General features: G+C 61.7%; 1 protein-coding gene and 1 long non-coding RNA gene across 6 annotated transcripts; one reads left to right on the forward strand and one right to left on the reverse strand.

The window, feature by feature from the left end:
* Positions 1-53: 53 nt before the first annotated feature.
* On the forward strand, positions 54-20,918 carry TPPP (tubulin polymerization promoting protein). 5 transcript variants are annotated; one of them, XM_024981196.2, is made up of 4 exons: positions 54-667; positions 12,317-12,625; positions 17,312-17,465; positions 17,574-20,918. In XM_024981196.2, exons 1-4 carry the CDS (start codon positions 546-548, stop codon positions 17,766-17,768), a joined length of 780 nt encoding a protein of 259 aa, XP_024836964.1. In that variant the 5' UTR covers positions 54-545; the 3' UTR covers positions 17,769-20,918. The 5 variants fall into 5 exon arrangements, with proteins under 5 accessions (XP_024836964.1, XP_024836966.1, XP_024836965.1 ...); XM_024981198.2 differs by having other exon boundaries at positions 54-113; positions 12,314-12,625; XM_024981197.2 differs by having other exon boundaries at positions 54-113.
* Positions 2,845-12,317, reverse strand: LOC132343262 (uncharacterized). Its single transcript, XR_009492025.1, has 2 exons — positions 9,309-12,317; positions 2,845-8,612 (listed from the first exon to the last, which is right to left on the reverse strand). It is a non-coding gene; the product is annotated as an uncharacterized lncRNA (long non-coding RNA).
* Positions 20,919-24,304: the final 3,386 nt, after the last annotated feature.

Genomic DNA, 24,304 nt, shown 5'->3' on the forward strand with positions numbered 1-24,304 from the left:
GGGCCGGGGGCGGGGCCGGCGGCGGGGAGCGGCGGCGCGAGCGCAGGCCGGGCACCGGGTCGCTCGCGGCCGAGTCGCGGAGGCGCTGCCGCTGCGGTCGCCGCATCTCCGAGGTAAGTGGCCGTGGGGCGCTGTCCCGGGGCGCGGGGCGCCTGCTTCTCTAGCCACCTGCACCCGCAGGTCGGGGCGCGCCCCCCGCTCCGCGCGCCGGCCGCGTCCCTTCCCCGAGGCCCCGCGCCCCCCAGCTGCCGGCGCTCGGGCCCCCGCGGCTGCGTCCGGACGCGGGTCTGGGGACGGGCGGCGGGGCGCGGGGGGCACGGGCTGGAGCGGCCGGCGACGCAGAGGACGGGTTTGTAATCGGCCCTCGCTGGGGCGCCCCGGCCTTTCTGCCCGTCGGTGCGCAGAGGACTGAGCACGCCCCTTGCAGCCCCTTCCCCCTCCGGGTCCATCTGCATAAACCGTTCACATGCCCAGGCCCAGGGTGGCGGCTGCCAACGAGACGGCAGGAATTTAGGGCTTGGAGGCTTTGAAATGGAGCCGCTGTCATGCTGCACGGATTTCAGGGCCACAGAAAGGGCCGTTTGCGTCCGCGGCCCAGAATGAGCGTGATCTTCTGGCGAGAACACCGCCCCTCTGTGTCGGGCATTGCTGTGCTCTATCGGAGCAGGTGAGTGTGTCAGACCGACACTCTGCGACCCAGAATCCGCCAGAGGGGTGTTATGTTTTCTTATCGCATGTGGGCGCATAACCGTCAATCTAGATAAAGAGGTTGGCGGCCAGTGCGTGCGTTCCACACGCCCCTGGGGACCAGAGCCCCGCCCTTGAAGGAGGATCCGGAGAAACCCTTTATCTGCGGTTTCAGTTATGTAAATGAAGTCTGGAAACGGGGTGGGAAGAAGGGCCCCCTGTGCCTGCCGTGTTGATGGGCGTCTTGTGTTCTCTGAAGACGAGACGCCTTTTAGGATAAGCTGGCTGTGCGGTCACGCGTGTGTGGATTTACTGGCTAATTCATCTGACATTTACGAATGATCAAAGACCTGGCTTCCCAGGCACCCAGCACACATTCTAGGGCTCCCCAGGGCCGGTCTCTCAGGGAGGGGTGCTGGCAGGGCCTCCCCAGAGCCTGGGAGGTGGTCAGTGAACCCTGACCTGAACTCCAAATGCCCTGGGACCACATCCGGGGATGGAGCGATGGGGTGGGGAGGGCGAGCTTGGAGCAGGCAGGAAATGGGGTGGGGCGGGCCGCGGGAGGGGCGCCTTGAGGGGGCCTTCCCCTGGACTCTTGATCCCGGCTCTGGTACGGCCCCTGTTCCAACCTCGCGGTTGGAATCCCAGGGCTCAGGGATAGCAAGGGGGCAAGCCTGTGTTGGTGAATTTCCTGGGAGTATCTGCCAAATGTGACACACACGAGGGTGCGTGTTTTCTTGGGGAAAGGGCCCGTGGCCTTCATGGCTTTCAGAAGGATCTCTCAGGAAGGTGTCATCATTTAAGTACTACATTAAAAAATTCTCCTTCGTTCTGGAATGATGCCGTGAGAGACCAGAGGAAGCCATCTGGGGCCGTGTTCCTATCGCCTGGGCATCGTTTGCCTCATCTTTGCGAATCCTTTGAAGTCGCAATAAATAAACTGTTTTAACTACATACAAGGTTATAGATGCTCACTGTGGGAAATGTGCAAATCACAGGAGAATTTCATAAAGAAAATTAAAATGGCTCATCACTGATTGAGGTTTAAGAGAAAACCGTGAGCAGCCAAAGTGCCCTCGGGGCCGCTTCCGCGTGGCTCCCTTCCCCAGTGGGTAGAGGAACCATTCCCTGCAGAAGAGGCTGAGAATTAAATGCTTCCTCGGGGAGAGGCTTGCTGACTTAGCGCCAGGGCTATTTATAGCTGGTGATGTTGCTGGTGAGGCTGGAGGAGCACTTACAAGAGATGCCATCCGGGGATGTGGGGGCCACGTGGCACCGGGCATCAGGTCCTCCTCGGGCCCCGCCTGGCACCACCCTGGAGCCACTGCAGACCTAGGGTGCGGGGCACTGTGAGGAGCCCACGCGAGCTCACAAGCCAAAGACCAGGCAGGCCGCGGGCGCAGGCAGGAGGAGCGACCGGCATCCAGTCCCGGCCGCTCCATCGACAGGTGTTCCCAGGGCAGGAAGGAGTGGAGCCCTGGTGGGGCCCGCGGGGCCCCGGTGCACTCGCTCACCATCCAGCCCTTCCTGGGAGAGCAGCTTCCTCTCTGGCTGTGGAGGTGGCTGTGGGGTCACAGTCCATGGATCCCCAGAGCTGGCACCCCCAAACCCCAGCATCCTCGCGGGACCTCGGTGTACCAGCTCAGCAGTGCCTCTGTGGGGGGCACGTCCTCTGCGGCATTCACGTGGCTGCTCCTTGGGTGCGTCACCAAGGGGGTGCATCACCAGGGGGTGGGTCACTGGGGGGGGGTCACCGGGGGATGCGTCTCTGGCGGGGGGTGTTGCATCGCCAGGGGGTGGGTCACTGGAGTAGGGGGTGCGTCGCCAGGGGGTTGGGTCACTGGGGGGGGGGTGCGTCGCCAGGGGTTGGGTCACTGGGGGGGGGTCACCAGGGGGCTGCGTCGCTGGCAGGGTGGGGGATTGCGTCGCCAGGGGGTTGGGTCACTGGGGGGGGTGCGTCGCCAGGGGGTGCAGGTTCTGTGATCTGCAGCCTCCAGGAGAGGTGTGGGGGGGAAGGGAGGGGCTGGGAGAGGACCATGGCAGGGTCAGGAGTGTGCTGTCGCCCCGGCAGGGAAGCAAGACTCCTTGCAGGTTGCAGAGTTGCCCTTTGAGTGTACCAGAACATGCGGCGACATGCAGTGAAGCTCAACCGCAATGTAATGTGTAAGTGTCCAAAGAAGGACCTTCTTGGCTGAGAACACATAAACTGACTCCCACAGGGCGTGAGGGTGATGGGGCTTTTGAGCCTCCAAAGGGCTCCAGCTTTGGCACGGAACGCTTGTGTCTCCTGTGACGTGGGGGCGGGGAGCTCGTTCTCTCGTTCACACCGCTTTCCCTTTTCTTGCTAGATTTGTGGAAAGGAAGGACTGTCCTTTGTCCAAGCCTAGGAGTTAAGAACACCCAGGGCCCTTCCCCCGCTGCACGGCGTCCCTGAGTGTGCCCCTCCTGTCCCATGTGTGCGTGCCCAGCACAGTCCCCTGGCCTGGGCCGAGTTCCCCAGGGTCTCACCCTGTTGCACCCGTGTGTTAGGGGCCAGATGCCCGGTCGCAGGTGAACCCTGGGAGGGCCGCCCCGGCGGGAACGTCACGAAGCCGGACGTCTCACACGCCCTCTGTCTCTGGCCGCCGCGGCCACAGCTCTGAGCCTGAGCAGCCTCCGGGAGCAGGTCCAGGGCTCACTCCGCCCAGCAGCCCTGGGCCCACGCCTCCCGGGGTGCCCTCCTGTCTCCTGCAGGGGCCGGGCTCTGCCTCCTCCGCCCCCTGCCCCTCGTCTAGTCTAACCTCAGCTCAGAGCACGTGCTCTTGCACCGTCAGAGCGTGTCTGTTCTGTGAACACGCCACCGCCGTCTGCTGCTCCGCTGTGCCCCTCGGGCCCTGAGTTGCTTCTGATTTCTGGTTCCTGTGAGTGTGGCCGCCAGGAGCACTCCCTGCTCTGCTCCTTGGGGGACAGGCGAGCATCTGCAGGGCCCCGGGCGCTGCCTCCCAGTCGCCGCCCCATCACCAGCAGCGCCGGGTAGGCCATGGCCACCTGCAGGGCGTGTGTCAGAGCCTGTGCTTCAGGCCACGGTGACAGGCCTGGCGCCCAATCCCCCCCGCACCTTGCAGATTCCTCTGGGGTTTCTGGTTGATCCACAGGGCTCTCTCTAGATTCTGGAGACCAGCAGCGTAGGTTGCACTCAGGAGACACCTTGTCCACCCCACAGCCACCTTTTCACTCCTTAAATGATACTTTTGGAGGAACAGAAGCTCCACATTTTAATCTGGGCCTGTTTCAGAATCTTCTGCTTTGGGACAGTGGTTTTGTGTACCACGTACAGTTTTTCCCACGCAAGGACATTGGATGTTCTTAAGCATCACCCACCTGGGGCTTAATGGCCTCGCCTCCTGCTGCCGTCGGCACCTGAGTGAATTCTCGTTTCTCGCCGTGTGTCTAGTCAGTAAGCCTGTCTCCTTTCTTGGAGAACGTTTTCTTCCCTCTTTTCCTGCAGGACCACCTTGCCGTCCACACCGTCTCCACCTTGCGGGTGGGTGGGTAGCTTTCTTCTGCCCCGTGGTTTATTCTCTGTTCTAGACCAGGACCACACACCACTTCATTTCCAGAACTTCCCATCAAGTCTCAAAACTGCTGAGCAAATCTTCCACCTGTTCTTCCTCCGAGATGGCTAGTTAATTCACGATCTTTGGCCGTTTCGTTTGCTTTGCATTCAGCTTGTCTCACAACCCAGACCAAAAAAAAAGTGTAGGAAGTTCTGACTGGATTAAGTGAAAGCTGTGGGTGGATCTGGGGATAACGGGCGTCTTTGTGCTCAGACTTAGTCCGTGTTCATGATGCAACTATTCTCTCGGTGACGTGTCGACGGTCCTACACAACTTTTGTTAAATTGATCCCTAGGAAATTGATTTCCTCACATTATTTTAAATGATGTATTTCTAAACACTGTTACTGTCTGGTTTTGCTGCTTCATGGAAATAAAATAGATTTTTGTATGTTCACCATGTAGGCAGGAATCTTGATGAACTTACACTGATTCTGAAAAGTCTCCCAGGACCCCTCCAACGCTGTGCGTGCACAGTCATGGAGACTGCAGCGGTGGCAGGTCCACTTCTGCCTCCCGTGTTTATGCCGCTCTGTCCTTGTCTCACCACACTGAACAGAGGCGAACAGAAGTGGCGACAGCAGGCAGGCATCCTCCCCTTACTCCAGCTTGAAAAGAAACATTTTCAGTATTCACATATTTTTGTAGTTTTTTGTAGGTGCCCATTATCAAGGGCTTCCCTGGTGGCTCAGATGATAAAGAACCCACCTGCAGTGCGGGAGACCGGGGTTCAATCCCTGGGTCGGGAAGATCCCCTGGGGAAGGGAATGGCGACCCACTCCAGTATTCTGGCCTGGAGAATCCCATGGACAGAGGGGCCTGGTGGACTACAGTCCATGGGGCTGTAAGGAGTAGCACATGACTGAGCAAGTAACACACCATCCATTACGAAGTTGAGAAATGTGTTTCCTTTTCTGATTTGCTAAGAATTTTTATGATGAATAAATGCTAAATTCCATCAAATGATTTTCATTTGTGTGTACACCATGTGTCAGTCACTCTCTGCAACCCCATGGGCTGTAGCCCGCCAGGCTCCTCTGTCCATGAAATTCTCCAGGCAAAAGTACCGGAGTGGGCTGCCATTCCCTTCTCTGGAGGATCTTCCCCACTTGGGATCAAACCTGGGTCTCCCTCACTGCAGGTGGATTCTGTATCATCTGGGCCAGCAGGGAAGCCCATGGGCACCACACACACACACGCGCGGTCTGTATACACACGCGTACACAAACATGCACGTCTGCACGCGGCCGTCCGTGTACACTGTGCACACACGCATGTTTGTGTACATGTGTGTACACACGCGTTTACACCACATCTAGGTGTTTTCTTTGGGGGATTTCTGATCCAGGAGTTCTTTAATCTTCCCTGCTGTAAAACTGATCCACTGAGTTCTGAATTTTAGTTGTTAACCTTTTCAGGGCTAGACTCTATGTGTTCTCTTTTCAAAGCCGCTTCCTGCATTCTCACAGCCGCTGTTCTCTTCTGGAATTCCTCATCCCGCCCTTCCTCTTTGCACATGGCATGCACCACCCATTTCTTCTGCACACAGCACATGCTGTTACTTTGAGTTAGTGTCCAGTTGAGTCCAGTATGGAGAGTGGAGCCTCTCGTTTCTGTCTCCGCTTGTCTCTGCAGGCTCTTGGCACTTCCCCTGTTAAGCTCGGCTGTTTCTTTACCGTGTGTGGATACGGTGATCTAAAGATGTCACAGAAATGTCTCTGTCTCCAGTGGGAGTCTCTTCCTCTGGAGTGGGTGTGTCCAGCGGTGTTTGGAGCACCAGCGATCCAGGGCTCCCAAGTCCACGTTGTGAGTTGAGAGGAGCCCACTTGGCGGCCCTTGCTGGCTGCCCGTCCACTCCCGGGCATCCCTCTGTCTGGCAGACCTCGCCTTGCCTTGCCCCCAGCCCTGAGCACGGGGCTGGCCGCTATGGGGCCTCCCTCCCCCGGGGTGAGCCGGGGGCTTCCTGCTCCCCGGGGATGGTGGCCCGGCCTCCACTCCAGTGCCACCTCTCCCCTCTGTGGGGCTTTGAGGCCCGTGGGCCACACTGTCCCCCACCTGCCAGCCAGTCAGGTGTGGGCAGTGGCCCACCCCCCAGCCCTGGGCTTGCCCCTGGCCTGTGCGTGGCCTCCCACTGTCTGTGGCCCCGCCGGGCCCACCCTTGGTGCCATGGTGTCGAGGGATCCTGGTGGTCCCGGGCAGGAGAGGCCTGGCTCTGGGACCAGCTGTGCGGGGCCGTGGTGACTGCCGGGCGCCGCCGTCGGAGAGAGGCCAGGCCGCCCACTGCAGCCACGTTTCTGGAACGACAGGCTTCCTGCCGAGGCCTCTGCCTCTCCCACCGTGCACAGCAGCAGGGGGCCAGAGCCCAGGACGGGCCCGCTGCCAGCTCTGGCCGCCGGGTCTGTGTGCCCGCCTGGCGCTTCACCACTTGGGCCTCTGCAAGCACTTTTCTCTGGGGCAGGGACCCCCTCCCCAGCCCCCTGGTCTCCCCAGTGTGCGAGGATCCAGGGCTGCTGTAACAAATGCCCGTAGGCTTGGCTGCAACAGCGGAAACGTGTCCTCCTTCCGCTCTGGGCCAGAGCCCCGTCCGAGACGAAGCTGGCGCAGGACTGGGCTCCCTCGGGAGGCCCCAGGAGGGTCCCTCCTGCTGCTTCCATCTCCCGGGGTGCCAGGGGCCCCTGGGCTCGGGGCCACGAGGCTCCTGTCTCTGCCTCCGTCTGCACACGGCCTCTCCTCTGCGTCTGTGTCTCTTCCCTTCTGTCCTTTGCAAGGACGCCTGTCGCTGGACTTAGGGCCACCCCGGTCCAGAGTGGGCCCATCTAGAGATCCTTGGCTTGATGGCGTCTGCAGGGACCCTTCTTCCAAACAAGGACACCTGACTCATCCTGGCACCAGGTGGGCTGCAGGTGCTGTGTTCTTGGGCTTTGTAAGAAGCAGGCTGATGGCAGAGGCCGGCTCTGGGGCCTGGACACTGGGGCCCGGGTGTGGGTCCTGGGAGGCCAAGGAGTCCCCAGGAGGGAAACCCCCAGCCTTGCAGGGACCCAGTGACCTCTGTCCACATGGGTCTGCTGAGGGCAGGGCTGGTGTCCTGGCCTCTTCCTCCTCCCCTCAGCCCAGCGGCAGCAGCCCCCAGGTTCAGGGGGTGGGGTGGCTCCCACAGCAGGCTTGCTGCAGGAGAGTGGCCCTGGTCCTCGGTGGACGCCTCCCTCGGAAAGACTGCCCACCTACCCCTTTCTTCTCATCCTGGAGACATCACCTCTGACTCCGGGACCCGGACCAGTGTGGCTGTGACCCGGCTGCTCCAAGGGACACCTCGCCCCATGCGGGAGGTCCCCACTTCCAGGGGCCTTTCTGGGCCCCTGGCCTGAAGTGCGTGACGCGGGCCCCGAGTGTCTTCCTTGTCCGACAGTGCAGTCACGCAACCCTCCCTGCCGGGGTCTCTGCAGAGCCTGTGAGAGGCAGGCTGGGGCAGGGGGCTGCGTCCATGCTGAGACTCCAGGCACCATCAGCTCCGCAGGGTGGGTGCCCGCCTGGGGAGGCTCCGCTGACTGGGATGGGTGGTCATTCACGTCGAGTGCTGGGCAGCTGTGGGGTGGTGGCCGTATCATGATTCGAATGTGAACAACTGCCAAGCGGCTGCGAATGGGCTCAAATGAACTCTGAGATAAAGGGCCAAGGCTTCAGGCCCTGGGCAGCCAGCGGGTCTGCAGGCTCAGCTCTGCTGCTCCCGGGGCTGTTTGCTCGGGGACTGTGCCCTTGCTGGAGGCTGGACCCGACCCTGGGAGTCGAGCTCTGGTGGGTGGGGGGCCGCAGAGTAGTGGTGTCCACTCCCTCGGCTTGGTCTTTTGAATATACTGTCTACCTCCTCCCCCCGCCCGCAAGCTCTTCTGCAGGGGTCCGGCGCCCACACCTGGCGGGGGTCCGGGGAGCGGGCGGGGGTCCTCCCTGGCCCAGCTGACCCGGCGCCCAGCCTCCTCTGCGTGGCTGCAGAGCGAGTGTGCTTGGGGCTCCCGTGAGGACAGCGGGCGTCACACCCCCAGCCTCCCCGCTCCACCATGTCTGCCCTGAGACCAGGCCCCCAGGGGCTGAGCCGGCCAGGGGGCTGAGGTGCCCCGGGAGGTGCCCGCTCACTCTGCACTGCCTCCGCTCCATCCGCCCGCTGCACAGGGCCTCTGGGTTCCCTCTGTGTGTCCAGCGGTGTCTGGCGTGGGGCCTTCTGTGGCTCGGCCTCCATGGGGCCGAGATCAGGTGCCCTTAGCAGACAGTCAGCCTGGCCGGCGTCTGGCACTCTGTCGAGGTCCAAGCTCAGCCCACTTGTCAGAGGCTCAGGGACCTGCAGTTTCCAGGGCCCATGCAGTTCTTACACAGATGCTAGTCAGCAGGACCCTGGGCCTGGGGGTCACGCTGGCTGGCCTGGCCGTGGCCCAGGGACTCGGGCTCCCGGCCCGGCAGGAGGGTGCTGCCCGTGACCCGGCTCGTGGGGGCGGCCGGCTGCCAGCTACCCTGAGGAACCGACAGGAGCCTCCAGGGCTTGGGTTCCCTCCCGGCCCAGCTCCCACTCCTGAGCGTCTTCTTGGGACGCGGCCCCCAGTGTGGTCACTCAGCGGGGCGGGGGCCCCCAGCTCTTCAAGTAGGGGCTGCGATGCCGGCCCGACAGCCCAGCCTGGTGACCTGGCAGAGCCTGAGAGGGGTCCAGGCACCATGGTTCCTGGGCCACGGCCCCAGCTCCTCCGCGTTGCCAGCCCGGCTCGCTGGGTATGAGGTGGGAGAATCACAAAGCTTGTAGTTGGGGTGTCCTGAAGCCTGAAGGCCCCTCGCCTACTTGGGGCTGGTCGGCCCTGGGTTTTGCAGAGGAGGACCTCACACAGCCCCCGGGGAGGTGCTGGGAGCTTGAGGGGTGGGGGGTGGAGGGTCCCCTGTGCAGGTCCGAGCTCCAGACATGTGCATCCTGCCCCTCTGCACACCAGCCTAGACCCCTCTCCAGCGACGCTTGTCCCCGGCCCAGGGAGGCTGGGTCATCTGGGCATACCTGGCACCCACGGGAGGCAGTGCATCTGGGGTGCACCGAGACTTCGGGCCCAGAGCACACCAAGGGGTGGGAGGGGCCTGGGCTGAAGGCAGCTGGCTTCCCAGGGCAGGATGCTCCATCCTATCAGGAAGTGCCTGCAGGCTGGGGTGTAGACCCCTTCAGGATGAGGGGCTGAAAGCTGAGGGAGCCAAGGAGCGGAGGTGTGTTCATACCTGCAAAAGAAGGAATCCACATTCCATCTTCACTCTCAGCTCAGATCTGCCTTCTGCTCCAGCAAGGAGAACCAGGAGAGGCCGAGTTGACGCTGCCTTTGAAACAACACCTGGTCAAGCTCACAGACACACCTGGTTCCGCTCACAGGCACACCTGGTCCCGCTCACAGACATACCTGGTCCCCCTCACAGACACACCTGGTCCTGCTCACAGACACACCTGGTCCAGCTCACAGGCACACCTGGTCCAGCTCACAGACGCACCTGGTCCCGCTCACAGACACACCTGGTCCACCTCACAGGCACACCTGGTCCCGCTCACAGACACACCTGGTCCCGCTCACAGACACACCTGGTCCTGCTCACAGGCGCACCTGGTCCAGCTCACAGGCATACCTGGTCCACCCGGCACACCTGGTCCCGCTCACAGACACACCTGGTCCCGCTCACAGGCACACCTGGTCCCGCTCACAGACACACCTGGTCCAGCTCACAGGCACACCTGGTCCCGCTCACAGACACACCTGGTCCAGCTCACAGGCACACCTGGTCCCGCTCACAGACACACCTGGTCCACCTCACAGGCACACCTGGTCCCGCTCACAGACACACCTGGTCCCGCTCACAGACACACCTGGTCCTGCTCACAGGCGCACCTGGTCCAGCTCACAGGCATACCTGGTCCACCCGGCACACCTGGTCCCGCTCACAGACACACCTGGTCCAGCTCACAGGCACACCTGGTCCAGCTCACAGGCACACCTGGTCCCGCTCACAGACACACCTGGTCCAGCTCACAGGCACACCTGGTCCCGCTCACAGGCACACCTGGTCCCGCTCACAGACACACCTGGTCCCGCTCACAGACACACCTGGTCCCGCTCACAGACACTTGGCCCTGTTGCAGGCACATCACTATCATGGATCCCCGGCCCTCCTGGCTGGGACACTGTGCTGAAGTCACGCAGAGGCGGTGGCTGTGGTGTATAAGCATCTGTCTTGTGAGACCTTTTCTATAGGTGCTGCTTCAGGCGCCCGTCTTAAGGGCATTGCCAGGCAGAGTCGTTCTGGACATACAGCTCCTCCTCATTTCCCTCTCCCGAGGCCTCCGGGGTCTGCGGGCCGCAGCAGGGCCGGCCGGGCCACCTCAGGCGGCTGCCTCCAGGTCCCCTGCCCGCCCACCTGTCCTCCCACCCCCAGCCCTGGTCCACACCAGGACCAGCTGCTGAGAAGCCTCCCTTGCAAACAGGGACAGAGCCTGCCGGGCATCCTGCCTGTAGGCACTCACCTGCTCTGCATCCGTCGGATGCGACACGGGCTGTGTGATTTCTGCTCTCCCACCCAGCCCGGCTTCTTCCCAGAACACCTTGGGGTCACTAAGGAGTCCCCTTGGAGAGCTTCCCACCCGCACACAGGGTCTGACTCCGGTTTTTTTTTGTTTATTTTTGGCTGTGCTGGGTCTTTATGGCTGTGTGCTGACCCCTCATTGTGGTAGCTCGTCTTCTTTCCTTATGGCTTCCAGGCTCCAGGCACCCTGGCTCAGAACCTGTGCTGCTCGGGCTTAGCTGCTCTGCGGTGGGTGGGACCTTCCCGGACTAGGAACCGAACTTGGGTCCCCTGCACTGGCAGGCAGATCCTTAACCACTGGACCTCCAGGGAAGTCCTGACTCCTGTTCTTTTTGTTAAAGTAATTTTCAGGTTATTAAGATACTGTGTGCTCACGGTGAATGTGGAGCTCTGGATGGAGAGCTTGGCTCTGGGGCTCACGGCCGCATCCACAGCCGTGTCCACCCGGCCCCGAGCCCTGGGCCCGGGGCCTCCCGCACCAGTGACGGGGCCTCCGGCGTGTCTCGAGCTGTGCTGACCTTTCTCTTCGGGGAACTCGTAGGTCCTGAGTTCAGCCGGGCCTGGCGGGGACTCCTGCCTGGCCGGGCGCTGCTTTCTGTGCTCTGACTCAGACCTGAGGGTTTTCTGTGGGTTCAGCCATGAGCAAGCTAGCTGTCCACGGCTCTGGGTGCCCAGCTGGCCTCTGTGCTTGGGCCGCATCCTGCCTTCTCTCCACTCGCTGACCTGCTGGTTCTCCAGAGGCCGCTGCTCCTCCCGGGGCTGGGCTCTCGGGTCCTACTCTAGCCACTGGCCATGCCTCTGGGGGTGTCAATGCTCAGCTCCGGGCCCCCCACAGCTGCTGGAGGTGGAGGTGTCTCAGCCTCACAGGGACCCAGGCCCAGCCTTGGGGATTCGCTGGGCTCCGGACCCCGTCAGCCGTCCCCCCAACATGGGGCCTCCACCCTGGGCCTGGGCGCAGCTGTGCTCAGCCCTTGGGGTCCCCCAGACGCCTGCCCTCACCTGGGGCCCCCTCTGCCCCCAGCACTCAGCTTGGCCACCCGGGTGAGGGGTACCCTGGTCAGCAGGCCAGGCCCTGAGGTGGGGGCAGTTGTGTGACTGCTCTGGATCCTCGCCACAAGGACCATGTCACCCCACCGGTGCCCAGAGGGGTGTTGCTCGGGGAGCCCCCAGAGCAGTAGCTGGAGGGGAAGGTGAGGGGGTTCTGGAGTGGTCCTGCACCCCCTGGGCTGCTGGCTGCATGCTCCCCCCGTGGCTGGGGCTGGGACCTTGGGGACAGGTGGACAGGGTGCCAGGGCCGGAGGGGCTGGGCTGTGTCTGCAGCAGACGCAGGACACTGTGTCCCCCATGGTTGCGAAGTCGCTTCTGGGCAGGGCTGCTGTCCGTGGGTGCCAGGGGGTCTCACACAGCCACCCACAAAGCAGGTGACCTCTCCTCTCTTCCTCCCAGCAGCATGGCTGACAGCAGGCCCAAGCCCGCCAACAAGACGCCCCCCAAGTCCCCGGGGGAGCCCGCCAAGGACAAGGCAGCCAAAAGGCTGTCGCTCGAGGCGGAAGGGGCCGGCGAGGGGGCGGCCGCGGCGGGCGCGGAGCTGAGCGCCCTGGAGGAGGCCTTCCGGAAGTTCGCGGTGCACGGGGACGCCCGGGCGTCGGGCCGGGAGATGCACGGCAAGAACTGGTCCAAGCTGTGCCGGGACTGCCAGGTGATCGACGGCCGGAGCGTGACCGTCACTGACGTGGACATCGTCTTCAGCAAGATCAAGTGCGTGCCGGCCCCGCCTGGGGCTGTCGGGGGTGGGGGGCTGGGTCCCTCGGGCGGGGCCAGGGGCTCGGGTGGGGGCAGTCACAGCCGGCTGCGGGGGCCCGAGGGTCTCGCGTAGGTGAGTCCTGCCTGCGGGAGCTGGCGGGGCTGGGGTGGGTCCCTCAGGCGGGGCCAGGGGCTTGGGTGGGGCCCCGAGGGTCTCGCAAGGGTGAGTCCTGCCTGCGGGGCCTGGCGCGGGTGGCAGCCGCAGGTAGGCGTCCGTGGTGCGGCTCCTCAGCTCTGGGGGGCGTTCCCGTGTGAGGAAGGGCAGGGGTAATGAACAGTGGCCTCTGCATGCGTGTCCACGTGTGTCCACACGCGTGAGCACCTCAAGGCGTCAGCGCGCCCCTCCCCCTCTCTTGGCCGCCACACCCGGGACCACACCCGAGAAAAGCACCCGCTGCATCACACACGTGTGCACATGTACGCACACGTAGAGCTCAGGGCTCCACTCCCTGATCAGGGCTCACCTGGAGGACAAGCAATTTGGACAGGCCCGGAGACTCCGTGTGCAGGACGCGTGGGCAGTGGGGGGACACAGGCCCTCCTGCCCCAGGAAGGGTGGCCCCTTCTGGCCCCAGCCCCACTCCAGAGGGCAGGATGCCAGCTGCTCAAACATGCAGGCCACCCCAGCCCCCCGGCTGCCCGGACCCCAGGATCGCTGCCTCAGCTTGCGGGGTGCTGGCCGTCTGGGGGCACGGGCCCAGCGAGGGTCGTGATCAAGACACAGTTAAGAGCAGCCTGTGGCTCCTTCCCGCTGCCCTCCTGAACCTAGACTCCCCGTGGGGTCCCTGTGACCTGTTCCGGGGGCGGACCCCCCCAGACCTCCTGGGTATGGAGTGAGGGACCCACCCTCACGCTCTTGTCCTGGGGAGAGGCGGGCGGTGCTCCGGGTAGGGTCCTGCAGGACAGGCCGGGGCCCCCTGGTGCCCAGGTCTGCGGAGCGTGGTGCGGCGTGGACGTGTGCATGCTGGTTGAGGGTCCCCAGGTGGTGGCCCCGGCAGAGGCGGCCCGGCTCGTGGGAGCCTCGGCTGCGGACTCGGAGCCTCGGGGGCTGATGGCGACGGCTGTTTCTGTTTGGGGTGGTTGCCATGGCTCGGTGGCCCTGCCGCGCCGGTATCTGCAGCCTCTGTTTGGGCCTGTCGCCGTGGCAGCGCTTGTTTGTTTTGATGTTACTATGTGTTAAGTTTTAAACAAACTTCTTGCCGCTCTTCCCTAGGCCTTGATCGAAAACTATTGTTTCTGAGACGGGGCTCCCCACCCCCATCCCTGCTCCGCTGCCCCAGGGCCAGAGGAGTGAGCGCAGGACACCATTCCCACGAGCACATCGGGGGTCCATGGGCCGCAGGGTCCCTGTGTGTGTGCCCAGGTGGGGCAGGCAGGGATGGGGGGCTTCCCCTCCTGGCCCCCACTCACAGCTTTCTGGACAATGGTCACGTTCCCCGTGATTCCGGAGCCTTGTCTGGGCTGGTTGGGACGGCGCGGACCGGGGCGGGGCGGGGACTGTCCGAAGCCTGGAGCTTGGCGCATCCACGGGGCCTGAGGGAGCAGGTGGGGTGGGCTGAGCTCCTGGGACGAGGTGTCAGGCTGCCCCTGCGTCCAGGCTGGTAGGGACGCCGCCCCTAGGTCCTGCTTCCAGCTTTGGTGTTGCGGTCTCACAGGGTCCGGGGGTCCCTCTCCCGGCCCCCCGAGGCCGTGCAGGCATCCAGCAGAGCCTGGCCTGGCTTGCTGCGGCCCTCCTGGTGCATCTGCAGAGCCTGGGCCCGGGGTGGGGGGCCGGCCGGCATCCCAGAGCTGTGTGTGAGCAGTGTCGCCCTCGGGGCCCAGGCCCAGGCCGGGGTGAGGCCAGAAGGCGGCCCGCAGAGGGGAGCCGGGCAAAGAGCAGGGGCCAGTGTCTGGCGCCACTTTTGTGGCAGCCTGCATGTCTGCTGCGGTCCAGTCCCCCAGGCCCCCCCCCCAGCCTGGGCCTGCTGGGGGTCAGGTCCCACCTCCTGCTCTCTGGATGGGTCGCCGTGTCCGGCTCCTGCAGGTCAGGGGCGTCCGGAGTTGGCTTCTTCCAGCCCCGCATGGGGCAGGTTATAGTCCAGGGCGGGTTGGGGGCGCCCTTGTGTCGTCCTGGGACGTGTTGGCCAAAGTCCAGGGCCCTTCATGATGCTGGCCCTGGAGGCACAGACCTCTGTCCTCGGAGGGCTGGCTGGCCCCCCGCCAGGATCCCTGGCCACCAGGCGTCCCTGGGTGACCTGCCCTGGGCCTGCAGGCCCAGGAGTGCAGCGCCCAGGGAGCTCAGCGCGGGGGCCATGTGTGCACCCGGTGACCCCGTTACCGCTGGGCCAGCGTCCCCACAGGACAACAGCCTCTGACCCAGGTGCCAGGCGGGAGAAGAGGGGTCTGCTATGGGGACCCTCTCATCTCTGTGCTCTGCAGAACAGGCGCCCTGTGTCTGCGCAGCTGTGTCAAGTAACCAGGCGTCTCCAGAGAAGAGCTGGCATTGTCACTGGAGAGCTCCCCGGGGACTGCTCTCAGTGGCGGGCCACGGGCCCCTGGGGAAGCTCCCTGCTGGTCCCGACCAGGCCCCGAACTCTGTGGGGCAGTCACGGTGGGGACGCCTGCCCCGCCTGGTGCGGCAGGCAGGTCAGCCCTGGGCCCCGCGTCCACACGATCTGAATGTGGCCTCTGACGGAGGCCCAGGCGGTCGTCCCTCCACCCCGGCCAAGTGACTCACGCTGGTGGCGCCTGGCGCCGTGGTGCGGGGAGGGCTGTGTGCCCCCCGGCTGGACACTGGGCTGCCAGTTGGGCCTGGAGCCTGTGAATAGAGACAGGCTCGCCTTTGACGGCCCGGGACAAACAAGCGGGACCCCGTGGCCGTGGAGGGTCATCCCCCAGCTGGGACAGCAGGTTCCCTGCCCATGGCAGGGCCGGGCGCATGGCCTCAGAGTGGCCATGCAGGGCGGCGGGGCTTCCAGGGGTGGGCGCAACCCACGACCTGGACGTCCAGTCTCACGAGGCCTCCTTCCACTGTCGCCCTGACCTCGGCATAGTTGGTCAGCGTGTCCCATGTCCTCAGGCTCACGTGTCAAATGTGAGTCCCCGTGTGTGCCGGGGATGTCCTGAGGTGTCTGTCCATCGTCGCCGAGCTGCTTGAGTTCTGGTGACTGAACAGGTCCGTGAACAGGAGGGTGAGCAAGTGGGCCAGGAGGGGTCACGGGGCTGTGTGGGCCGCCGGCCTCCCAGGGCCGCCGCGCCCCGCTGTGCGCTCATCCGGCCTTCACGGCAGCTGTGCCAGCGGGTGGGTGCCACACCAGGCCACGCTGGGATGCCCTCTCACTCCCCTCACGCCCAGCAGCATGGAACGTCCTTCTTGGGCTGGTTTGCAACTGGTAGACCTTGGACAAAGTGCCCGGTTCAAATATTTTGCCCAACTTTTTACCTTGTGTTTTCTTCTTCTTGTTATTTGCGTATTCAGACATGAATACTTTAGTGAACTTTCTCCAGTCTGTGGCTTGTCTTTTGCTTCTCTGAACAGTATCTTTTTGAAGAGCATGGTTTTAAAAGTTTTGGTCAAGTCCAATTCATTTTTTTTTTTCCTGGATTGTTTTTTGGGGGCTGTTTCTAAGAAGATCTCTGCCTAAGACAGGGTCACAAAGATTTGCACCTGGATGGTCTCTCACAAGGCAGCCAGTTCAGGCACTGTGACAAGCTCAGGACTGTGGTCCAGTTACTACTGTGGGTGGTGTGGGGCCAGCCCAGGTCTGCTCCTCTGCACACGGCCCACCGGTCGCTGTGGCTCTGTTTGCTGAAAAGACAGTATGTGACCACTCACTGCCTTTGTGACCTTGTTGAAATCCTGTGCTCCCCATCTCTGACGCCGTCCTGCGGCTGCTGTGGCCAGTGGCGACGTGGGCGTGGCGCCTTCCACCCAGGGTGCCCTCCAGCCAGGACCCCGGGCACCGCAGCCATGCTGCCGCTGGAGTCCTGGGCTCCTGCAGGCGGCCTCTCATCCCAGGCGCGTCCCCCACCTTCTCTTGCTGTAAAACACTGAAGCCCTCACTGAACGGATTAGCTGGGGGAGATCTGCTCCAGGGAGCAGAACTGTTTACCAGTTAAGATTCTCAGAGATGGAGAGCCAGTTCAGGCATCTTGAAGTTGGGAGGATGACCCGCCAGGTCCGGCCGCCAGGGGCTGTGTCTTCATGGAGAGCTGCTCCCAGGCCCCTGGTCAGGCCCGGACGTGGGGAGGCGGACCCCAATCCTGTCCTTGGGGGACGGTGCCTCCATGCAGGCTGGGGGCCCCAGGCGGGACTGAGATGCCCTCCACACCGTAGGGGGCGACGTGCTTCCCACCCTCTCTCTGTGCGGGTCTGTCTCCCACGGAGGCCGCACGCTCGCCTGCTTTAGAACTAGATGAAGCTGTGTTTTGATGTCCAGTCTTTCATAAATGATGTGCTTTCTTTAAGCTTCTCTCCAAGACAATTTATATTTGCTGCCGTTGCCAATGGCAACCAACTGCTGGGTGCAAATGCTGCAGACTGAGGTGGGGGAGGGGCAGGCTCACTCTGGGCTCTGCAGGGGAGGTGGGGGTCCCCGATGTCACGGGGCCTGGGGCAGGGTGGGGGTCCCTGGGCGCCCCCTGAGACTCCACTCCCTGCAGGGGCAAGTCCTGCAGGACCATCACGTTTGAGCAGTTCAAGGAGGCGCTGGAGGAGCTCGCCAAGAAGAGATTCAAAGACAAGAGCGCGGAGGAGGCTGTCAGGGAGGTGCACAAGCTCATCGAGGGCAAGGCCCCCATCATCTCGGGGGTGACGGTGAGTGCCCCGGGCAGGCAGGCGGGACAGGTGTGGGTCCCCACGCGGGTGGCCCGTCTGTGGTCTGGGGCCCAGGCTGACCTCCCCCACGTCCCTGCTGTCTTGCAGAAAGCCATCTCCTCGCCCACTGTGTCACGGCTCACGGACACCAGCAAGTTCACGGGCTCCCACAAGGAGCGCTTTGACCCGTCAGGCAGGGGCAAGGGCCGGGCGGGCCGCGTGGACCTCGTGGATGAGTCGGGCTACGTGCCGGGCTACAAGCACGCGGGCACCTATGACCAGAAGGTGCAGGGGGGCAAGTAGCCGGCGGGCCTCCCGTCCCTGGGCCCTCACCACCTCCACTTCGTTACATTCCTGTGCTCACCGGCAGAACTCGGACCTGGGGCTGGGTGGCCGCGGAGCCCCCCGCCTCCCTCTTGCCCAGCCCTCGTGCCCCCTGGACCCCAGCTTTGGCCCCTGAACTCACCTTTCCTAACACACATGCTTCGTCCCTGCCAGGAATTAGACGGCCTTTTCCAAAGTGTCTCCCAGAACCAGACCACACCGGCCACTGGCTTGCAGCAAAGGGGTGTCCAAAGGAGCTGGTGGACAGGCCCCGTCGGGTCTGTGCTGACGACGGCGCTGACCTGCAGCCCCAGTGACGCGGAGGAGCCCAGTCAGGGCCCCATGGGGCCCAGAAGGCACCGTGCAGGCAGGGGAGGTGGCACACGCACGCGCGCACACACACGTACCCACACGCTGTGCACGCACACACACGCTATGCACACACAGGCTGCACACACGCACATGTGCGCACACGCTGCACACACATGCATGCCCATGGACCAAGGCTGTGCTAAGGGTGGGCACTGAGCTGAGGGCTGCTGTGCAAAGGAAGGAGCCTGCTCCGTCGACTAAACTGACTTGAAGTGTGAAGTTATAGGGTTCTAAAACTAAGGGCAATTCATTTCATTTCGCTTTTCTGAGAAGAAATAAGAAATGGTTATTAGAGTTTGCTCTCAGAACGGCTCAGGGAAGACCCAGAATAGCCTGTCTCTGGGCCTCTCTCCCACAACCCCTGTGCCTCAAGTCCTGGGCCAAGAAGACTCCTGGGCTCAAGGCTGCGGGGGGCTGGCTGCCCCCTCCCTCCCCGTCCAGCTGGCCGCTGCAGCCTCTGCGAGTGGCCCCCTCGTCCACCACTGCCCAGGAAAGGAGAAACCGCAGGGCGAGACCAGCCCAAGGAGGGCCTGAGCGGCCAGCGTCTGCGTTTGGGGTCTCCGAGAGGCCAGAGGCGGGGCCTCCTGTCACACTGGCTCCTTGGCAACATGTCCTTTTGTGTGAACACAGCCGCAGCCTGGCACGTGACCCACTGGGCCCCAGGGTCCTGGTGTCAGTCTTGGGAAAGTCCATGGCGGCCCCTGGAGAGTGCCTCCTGGAGCCCAGCGCTCTGCCACTGTCCGTCCTGTGTCCAGGGCAGTGGGCTGCCTGGGGCACCCCTCCCTGGACGCACGGCCGGCCCACAGCACAGGTAGCTGCGAGAAGGCCAGCACTGCCACGCGCACTGGTCCCTGCTGGACCTGGAGGCCCTGCCCACCAGAGAGGGACTCAGGCTAGCGCTGGACACGCTGGATCGGCAGTGGCTTCCGTGGGCAGCTTCATTCTAAGCCCCTGACATCTCACTGTAGAAACACCTGGGAAGTGAGAGATGGAACACAGGAGTCCGGAAGCACTTGGAGGACAGGGTCACTGCCATCTGGGAAGTCTCCAACTTGGGGAAACAAGGCTGCCCGGCCAGGCCCTCACTCCACTGCCAGGAAGCCGAAGGCTGGGGGGCAGGCGGGCAGGACACCGGCCCCCGCCCTGGGCTGTTTTCCTCTCATAGGCGGCTGTCAGGTGGGGAAACGTGTCCCACAGCCCCCAGGGCTGGCCTGCAGGGCAGCACCCCTGCTGCGGGAGACCAGTTCCCCCGGTCGCGGGGGCCCCGCCCCTGGGCCAGGGAAGGTCAGTGCACGGTGGCCACCCAGGCCCGGCCCAGCCCCGCGCTCTTGGGCTCCTGAGGCGTCTAGAGGCATCCGGCCGGGTCTCGTGTGTCCCTGGCCCGGCTGAGGTTCCCTTCCCTAAGTGCAGTTCTGGGAACGCACCTCCAGCTCAGGGCAGGGCGATCGGAGGTCCCAGGCCTGCCGGCCCTGTAACTCAGCACGGACACGGATCCCACACTCAGCACAGATGCTGCAGACACAGGCAGGTGTGCGTCTTGCTGCATGTTCTCTGCAACACCCGCTCGCTTCTGCTAACCGTGGTCAACTAGAAATTACATGTCTGTGAGCCAAGGGAACTGCACAACAAGCCCGCTGGGGCACGGGGATGTGGTCGGGGCACTCCTTGTGGAGGGCGCCCAGCCAGGCCCGCAGCGCGCACGCGAGCACCACTGCCCCCGTATTTATTTCTATTTAACGCTGTAGGAGAAGCAACCGGGCAACAGTCAGGTCGCCAAAACTGAAGCTGAAACCACGTATGTTTAAAATATTACAGGAAGAGGTCTATATTTGTACTGGAGTATTTTTACACCTTGAGTATCCTCAGTCTTAAGGTTCAAGCAGGTGGAAACCGGTCGGGAAGAGGCAGGTGGGGGCTTGGGCCGTCCACACTCCAGGGGCCGCCAGCTCAGGGCAGGCCGAGGCGGCCCCTCGAGGCCTGGGGACGGAGGCTTTGCGGGAAGCCCAGCAGCCTGCGGTCAGGGGGCCTCTGTGGCCGTGCGGGCGGAGGGAGGCGAGGCGCAGGCACAAGACCCACGGTCACCGGGAAGGCCGCCGGTGCGGACCCCACTGTCACCTGTCCCCAGGGCACAGGGTGCCGACTAGGCCACACTGTGAAGTGGCGAGGCCGTCCTCAGAGCTCTGACCCCGAGCAGCCTCCCTCCAGACCGACTACTGACCGCTCTGGGGCTCCGCAGCTCAGTGGTGTGGCCTCGCCTGGGGAGGGAGGGGGCTGCCCCGCACTCGGGGGTGCTTCCGCTAACGCTCTCGTCCCCACACCAAGCCAAACAACAAGGAAACGCACATAACTCAGACTTGAAAGGGATCATAGGCTACTGGTTTGTACTAAGTCTTTTCAGGAAAGGGAAATAAATGTACATAGAGATGCGGTCTATTTTTGCACTGTTTTCTTACTGTGAGGGAGTGATGAGAGCGTTGCCTGGTCAGTGTGCTGGGGCAAGCAGTGGGCGGCAGCATGGAACCCGGGCTCAGAGCTGCTCTCCAGGAGCTCCGGGGGCGTCTGGGGGACTCAGAGCTGCTCTCCAGGAGCTCCAGGGACGTCTGGGGCAGGCATGGTGTTCCACTGGAGCTGCTGTCCGAGGCCTGCTCGCAAACCTGTGGTGAAAGCTCGTTGTCTGTCTGCATACCTCCTCGTGTGCTCCCTGTTGTTAACATTGTGTCCGGTTGGTAAAGTGACAAATAAAGGTGTTGAATCATGGCTGTGGTCCTACAGCTGCGCCGTGTGTGCGGGCGTCACATGGGGCCACAGCAGCACGGACTGCCCCGCAGGGCCCGCGGCTCACAGCAGTGCCTGCCGCGGGCCAGGCGCGAGGCGGGGAGTGGGGTTTGGACACAAATCACAGCACAAACGCCTGCAGCAGCCCCGGACGCGGCTGATGGCGCCCTCAGGAATGACATAAAGGGCGTTTTTGTATCGTAATGGGGGGGGCGGGGGGGCGGTCTCCAGCCAGTAGGTGAGAAAGGAGATTCCAAATGCAGAAGGCGAGGACAGAAGGCAAGTCTGAGCCCTAAAGGGGGAAGTGGGGTGAAGAGTGAACGGTAAATAACCACAAACAGCGACCGTGCCTGGTTACACAGAAGACGTCACTGAGGCTCGAGCGCTGTGTGAGCCGGAGGGAGCCCCAGGGAGCCACATGCTCAGAGCTCGTGTGTGGCGTCAGCCATGCTGATCAAACATATGAGCATGCTGTGATGCCCCCCACGCCGGGAACAGGGCACACAGCGTCCACACTTGCAGAGGTGGGAATGTGAACGACAGAAAACTATCCAAAAACAGCAACACCAGACAGGAAAGATCACACGAGAAGAAGCAGCAGCGCAGAATGAGACACGATTCAAACTAAAACTTATCAATTACATCGGCTGATAAAGCGACTGAAACGCATCAGAGTGGGCCGTGGCACAGCCCAGCTCGGGAGGATGCAGGAGCGAGCGGGGCCCCTGCCCACGGCCAGGCTCGCCAGGGTCTCGGTCAGGGACCGGAGGAGCCCCCGGCCCTGCTGGGGCCGCTCGGTCACTGGCTGGGGCACAGGCAGCAGCACGCATGTAAGGAAAGGTTTATAGGACAAGGGAGAAAAATCGTATGATCATCCCAAAGCGTGAGAAGAGTGTCTTATTAATAAAATTCATCCATTCACGATGACAAATTCTTAGCAAACCAACAACAGAAGGAGCAAGGTCAAAATATCTATTTCAAATTTGTCAGAGAAATGGTGAAAGCCCCCCTTGATTCTGTATCAAGACAGGCGCCCTCTACGGCCACACATAATCCACACTGCACCAGGTGAGCCCGCCGGCATGGAAAGGCAAAACTCGGAGAAAGACCAAAACGAATGCATACAGTAAAACCCAGAGTGACAGCATGGAACAGAGAAGAGCCATTTCTCACGGAGCTACAACTGTCCTAGGAAGGTCAGTACACCTACAGGAAAATTGGTAAGAATCTAACAAGACTGCTGAGTATAAAATTAATATACCAAAAAATCAATTATATTTCCATATAATGAAACAAATACATTTTAAAAATATATCTTTTAGATATGGCATCACAAAATAAGAAAAACCTAGGAATAAACAAGAGGTAGATAAGACCCCCACCGAGAAAAGTACAGAACTGTAATGAGAGGAGATCTGGTCAGTGGACACAGACCCTAGACTCATGGCCTCTAAGACCCAATCTTACCTGTGACAAGGCAGTCTCAGACAAAACCCCAACTGAACCAGCTGATTCTAAAGTTCATGAAATTCAAAGGGTCACAAGTAGCGCAAATGTCCTGAGAGCGGACGGGAAGCCCTGACCTGTGGCTGTGGCGCTGCTCAGGGATGGACAGGACAGTGTGGGAAGCAGACACAGAAACTACTCTGACCGAGCGGCCATGCGAGTGATGACGCTGGGCAACTGGACCTATGTGGAGGGACCCTGGAGCTGGGCTGCTAACCCGCACACATGCATGCAGTCAGCTCCGGGGGAACATGTGTCTAAAACTCAAAACAGACAGAGCTGTGCACTCTTTTAAAAGATCCACGCAATGTGTTACGATAACCACAAACAAAAATCATCATGGAAAAGACTGATAATGTCATTAATTGCCTCCTATTCAATTTTCTCTTCCTCAAAAGACACCATTAAAATGTGAAAAGACTAGAAAGAGCTATTTGCAAACATATTCCACAAAGTACTAGTATCCAGAATTATAAATAACTCCTACAAATAAGTAGGAAACAGACCCTCCTGTAAGAAAACAGAAGGCTTGAAGAGGCCCTCTGGAAACCCAGGTGCTCGCCCAGGGACAGGGCGGAGGTGGGGAGCAGGGTGCGGGCTCTGGAAGGAGGCAGGGCGCAGGGTGCGGGGCTCTGGGAGGGAGGCGGGGCACAGGATGGCCTCTGTGAGTGAGGCGGGGCGCAGGGGTGCGGACTCTGGGAGGGAGGTGGGGCGCAGGATGGCCTCTGGCAGGGAGGTGGGGCGCAGGGGTGCGGGCTCTGGGACTGAGGCGGGGCGCAGGGGTGCGGGGCTCTGGCAGGGAGGCCGGGCGCAGGGACGCTGGCCTCTGGCAGGGAGGCGGGCTCGGGAAGCTGCCAGTGGGAGCAGGGCCGGCAGTGCCCCCAGACCCGTTGGCAGGCGTGTTAGCTGCCTCAGCACCACAGTTTCCCCGGACCTGCACTAAGGCTGTTCAGAAGACTCACATGAAACGTGAACATATGGGAAATAAAACCTTTACAAGAAAGGCTTCTTTCCTTTTTATAAAAGACCACCAAATGGAATTTTAGAACTAAGAAATATACAATCTCTGAAATTAAAAATTCACTCTACAAGCCCACACAGCACATCAGACAGGTGAAGTAGAGGGCAGTGAGCTGTGCCAGGACGGGAGAGGCTGAGAACCGAGGAGGAGATGACCTGAGTGCAGGGAAGTGGGGGCCAGGCCCAGGGTTTGAGGCAGCGGCATGGAGTCCCAGGAAGGCAGGCAGAGGCTGGGTCAGGTGAGAAACACCAGGAAACGGTCACCAAAACTTTCCCACATTTGATGAGAAATACAAACTCAGGTTTCCAAGAAGATGAACAAAATCCAAACCAGAAACAAACAGCACGGTGATAATTTCCTACAGGCTTAAAATGGATTAATGCAAAAATCTTTAAATTAAAAAAAAATCTGATGATGACCCCCTCCCCCAACTTCCCCACAAAGTTACAGAAACAAAACATGACCTGAAGGGGTGATGCCCCCACCCGGGACCCACACAGCCCCCATCTCCACCTGCAGCTCTGCCCCAAAATCTACCACAGGCTCTTTCAGCAGATCACGTCATTTCACCAAAGACAGCAAGAGTCCCATGAGATACGTTTCCAAACTCAAAATCTAGCTCTGTGCTCTGCTAGAACGTAATTCTCAGAAACGCCCTACAAACAAGAGCTGGCGCTCGGGCAGGCATTCCCCCATGGACGTCAGCTCTGCAGACAACAGTCTCCACAGCCCTAAGGGCTCCTTGTATTCAGTCTTGGTTCTGACAGTTCCTGCTCATCAACCGTGGAGCACAGCTTATTTCATAACAGAATTCATTGTGAAACTCAGTTACAATAAGAGC

This window comes from Bos taurus, chromosome 20 (assembly GCF_002263795.3).
Source record: "Bos taurus isolate L1 Dominette 01449 registration number 42190680 breed Hereford chromosome 20, ARS-UCD2.0, whole genome shotgun sequence".
NCBI classification, from domain to species: Eukaryota; Metazoa; Chordata; class Mammalia; order Artiodactyla; family Bovidae; genus Bos; species Bos taurus.

Bases quoted from the DNA above. Each gene is read 5' to 3' on its own strand.
- TPPP (XM_024981196.2), top strand. From the start codon at position 546: ATGCTGCACGGATTTCAGGGCCACAGAAAGGGCCGTTTGCGTCCGCGG. The intron at 12,626-17,311 runs GTGCGTGCCGGC...CACTCCCTGCAG, and splicing joins ATCGTCTTCAGCAAGATCAA to GGGCAAGTCCTGCAGGACCA. The intron at 17,466-17,573 runs GTGAGTGCCCCG...GCTGTCTTGCAG, and splicing joins CCATCATCTCGGGGGTGACG to AAAGCCATCTCCTCGCCCAC.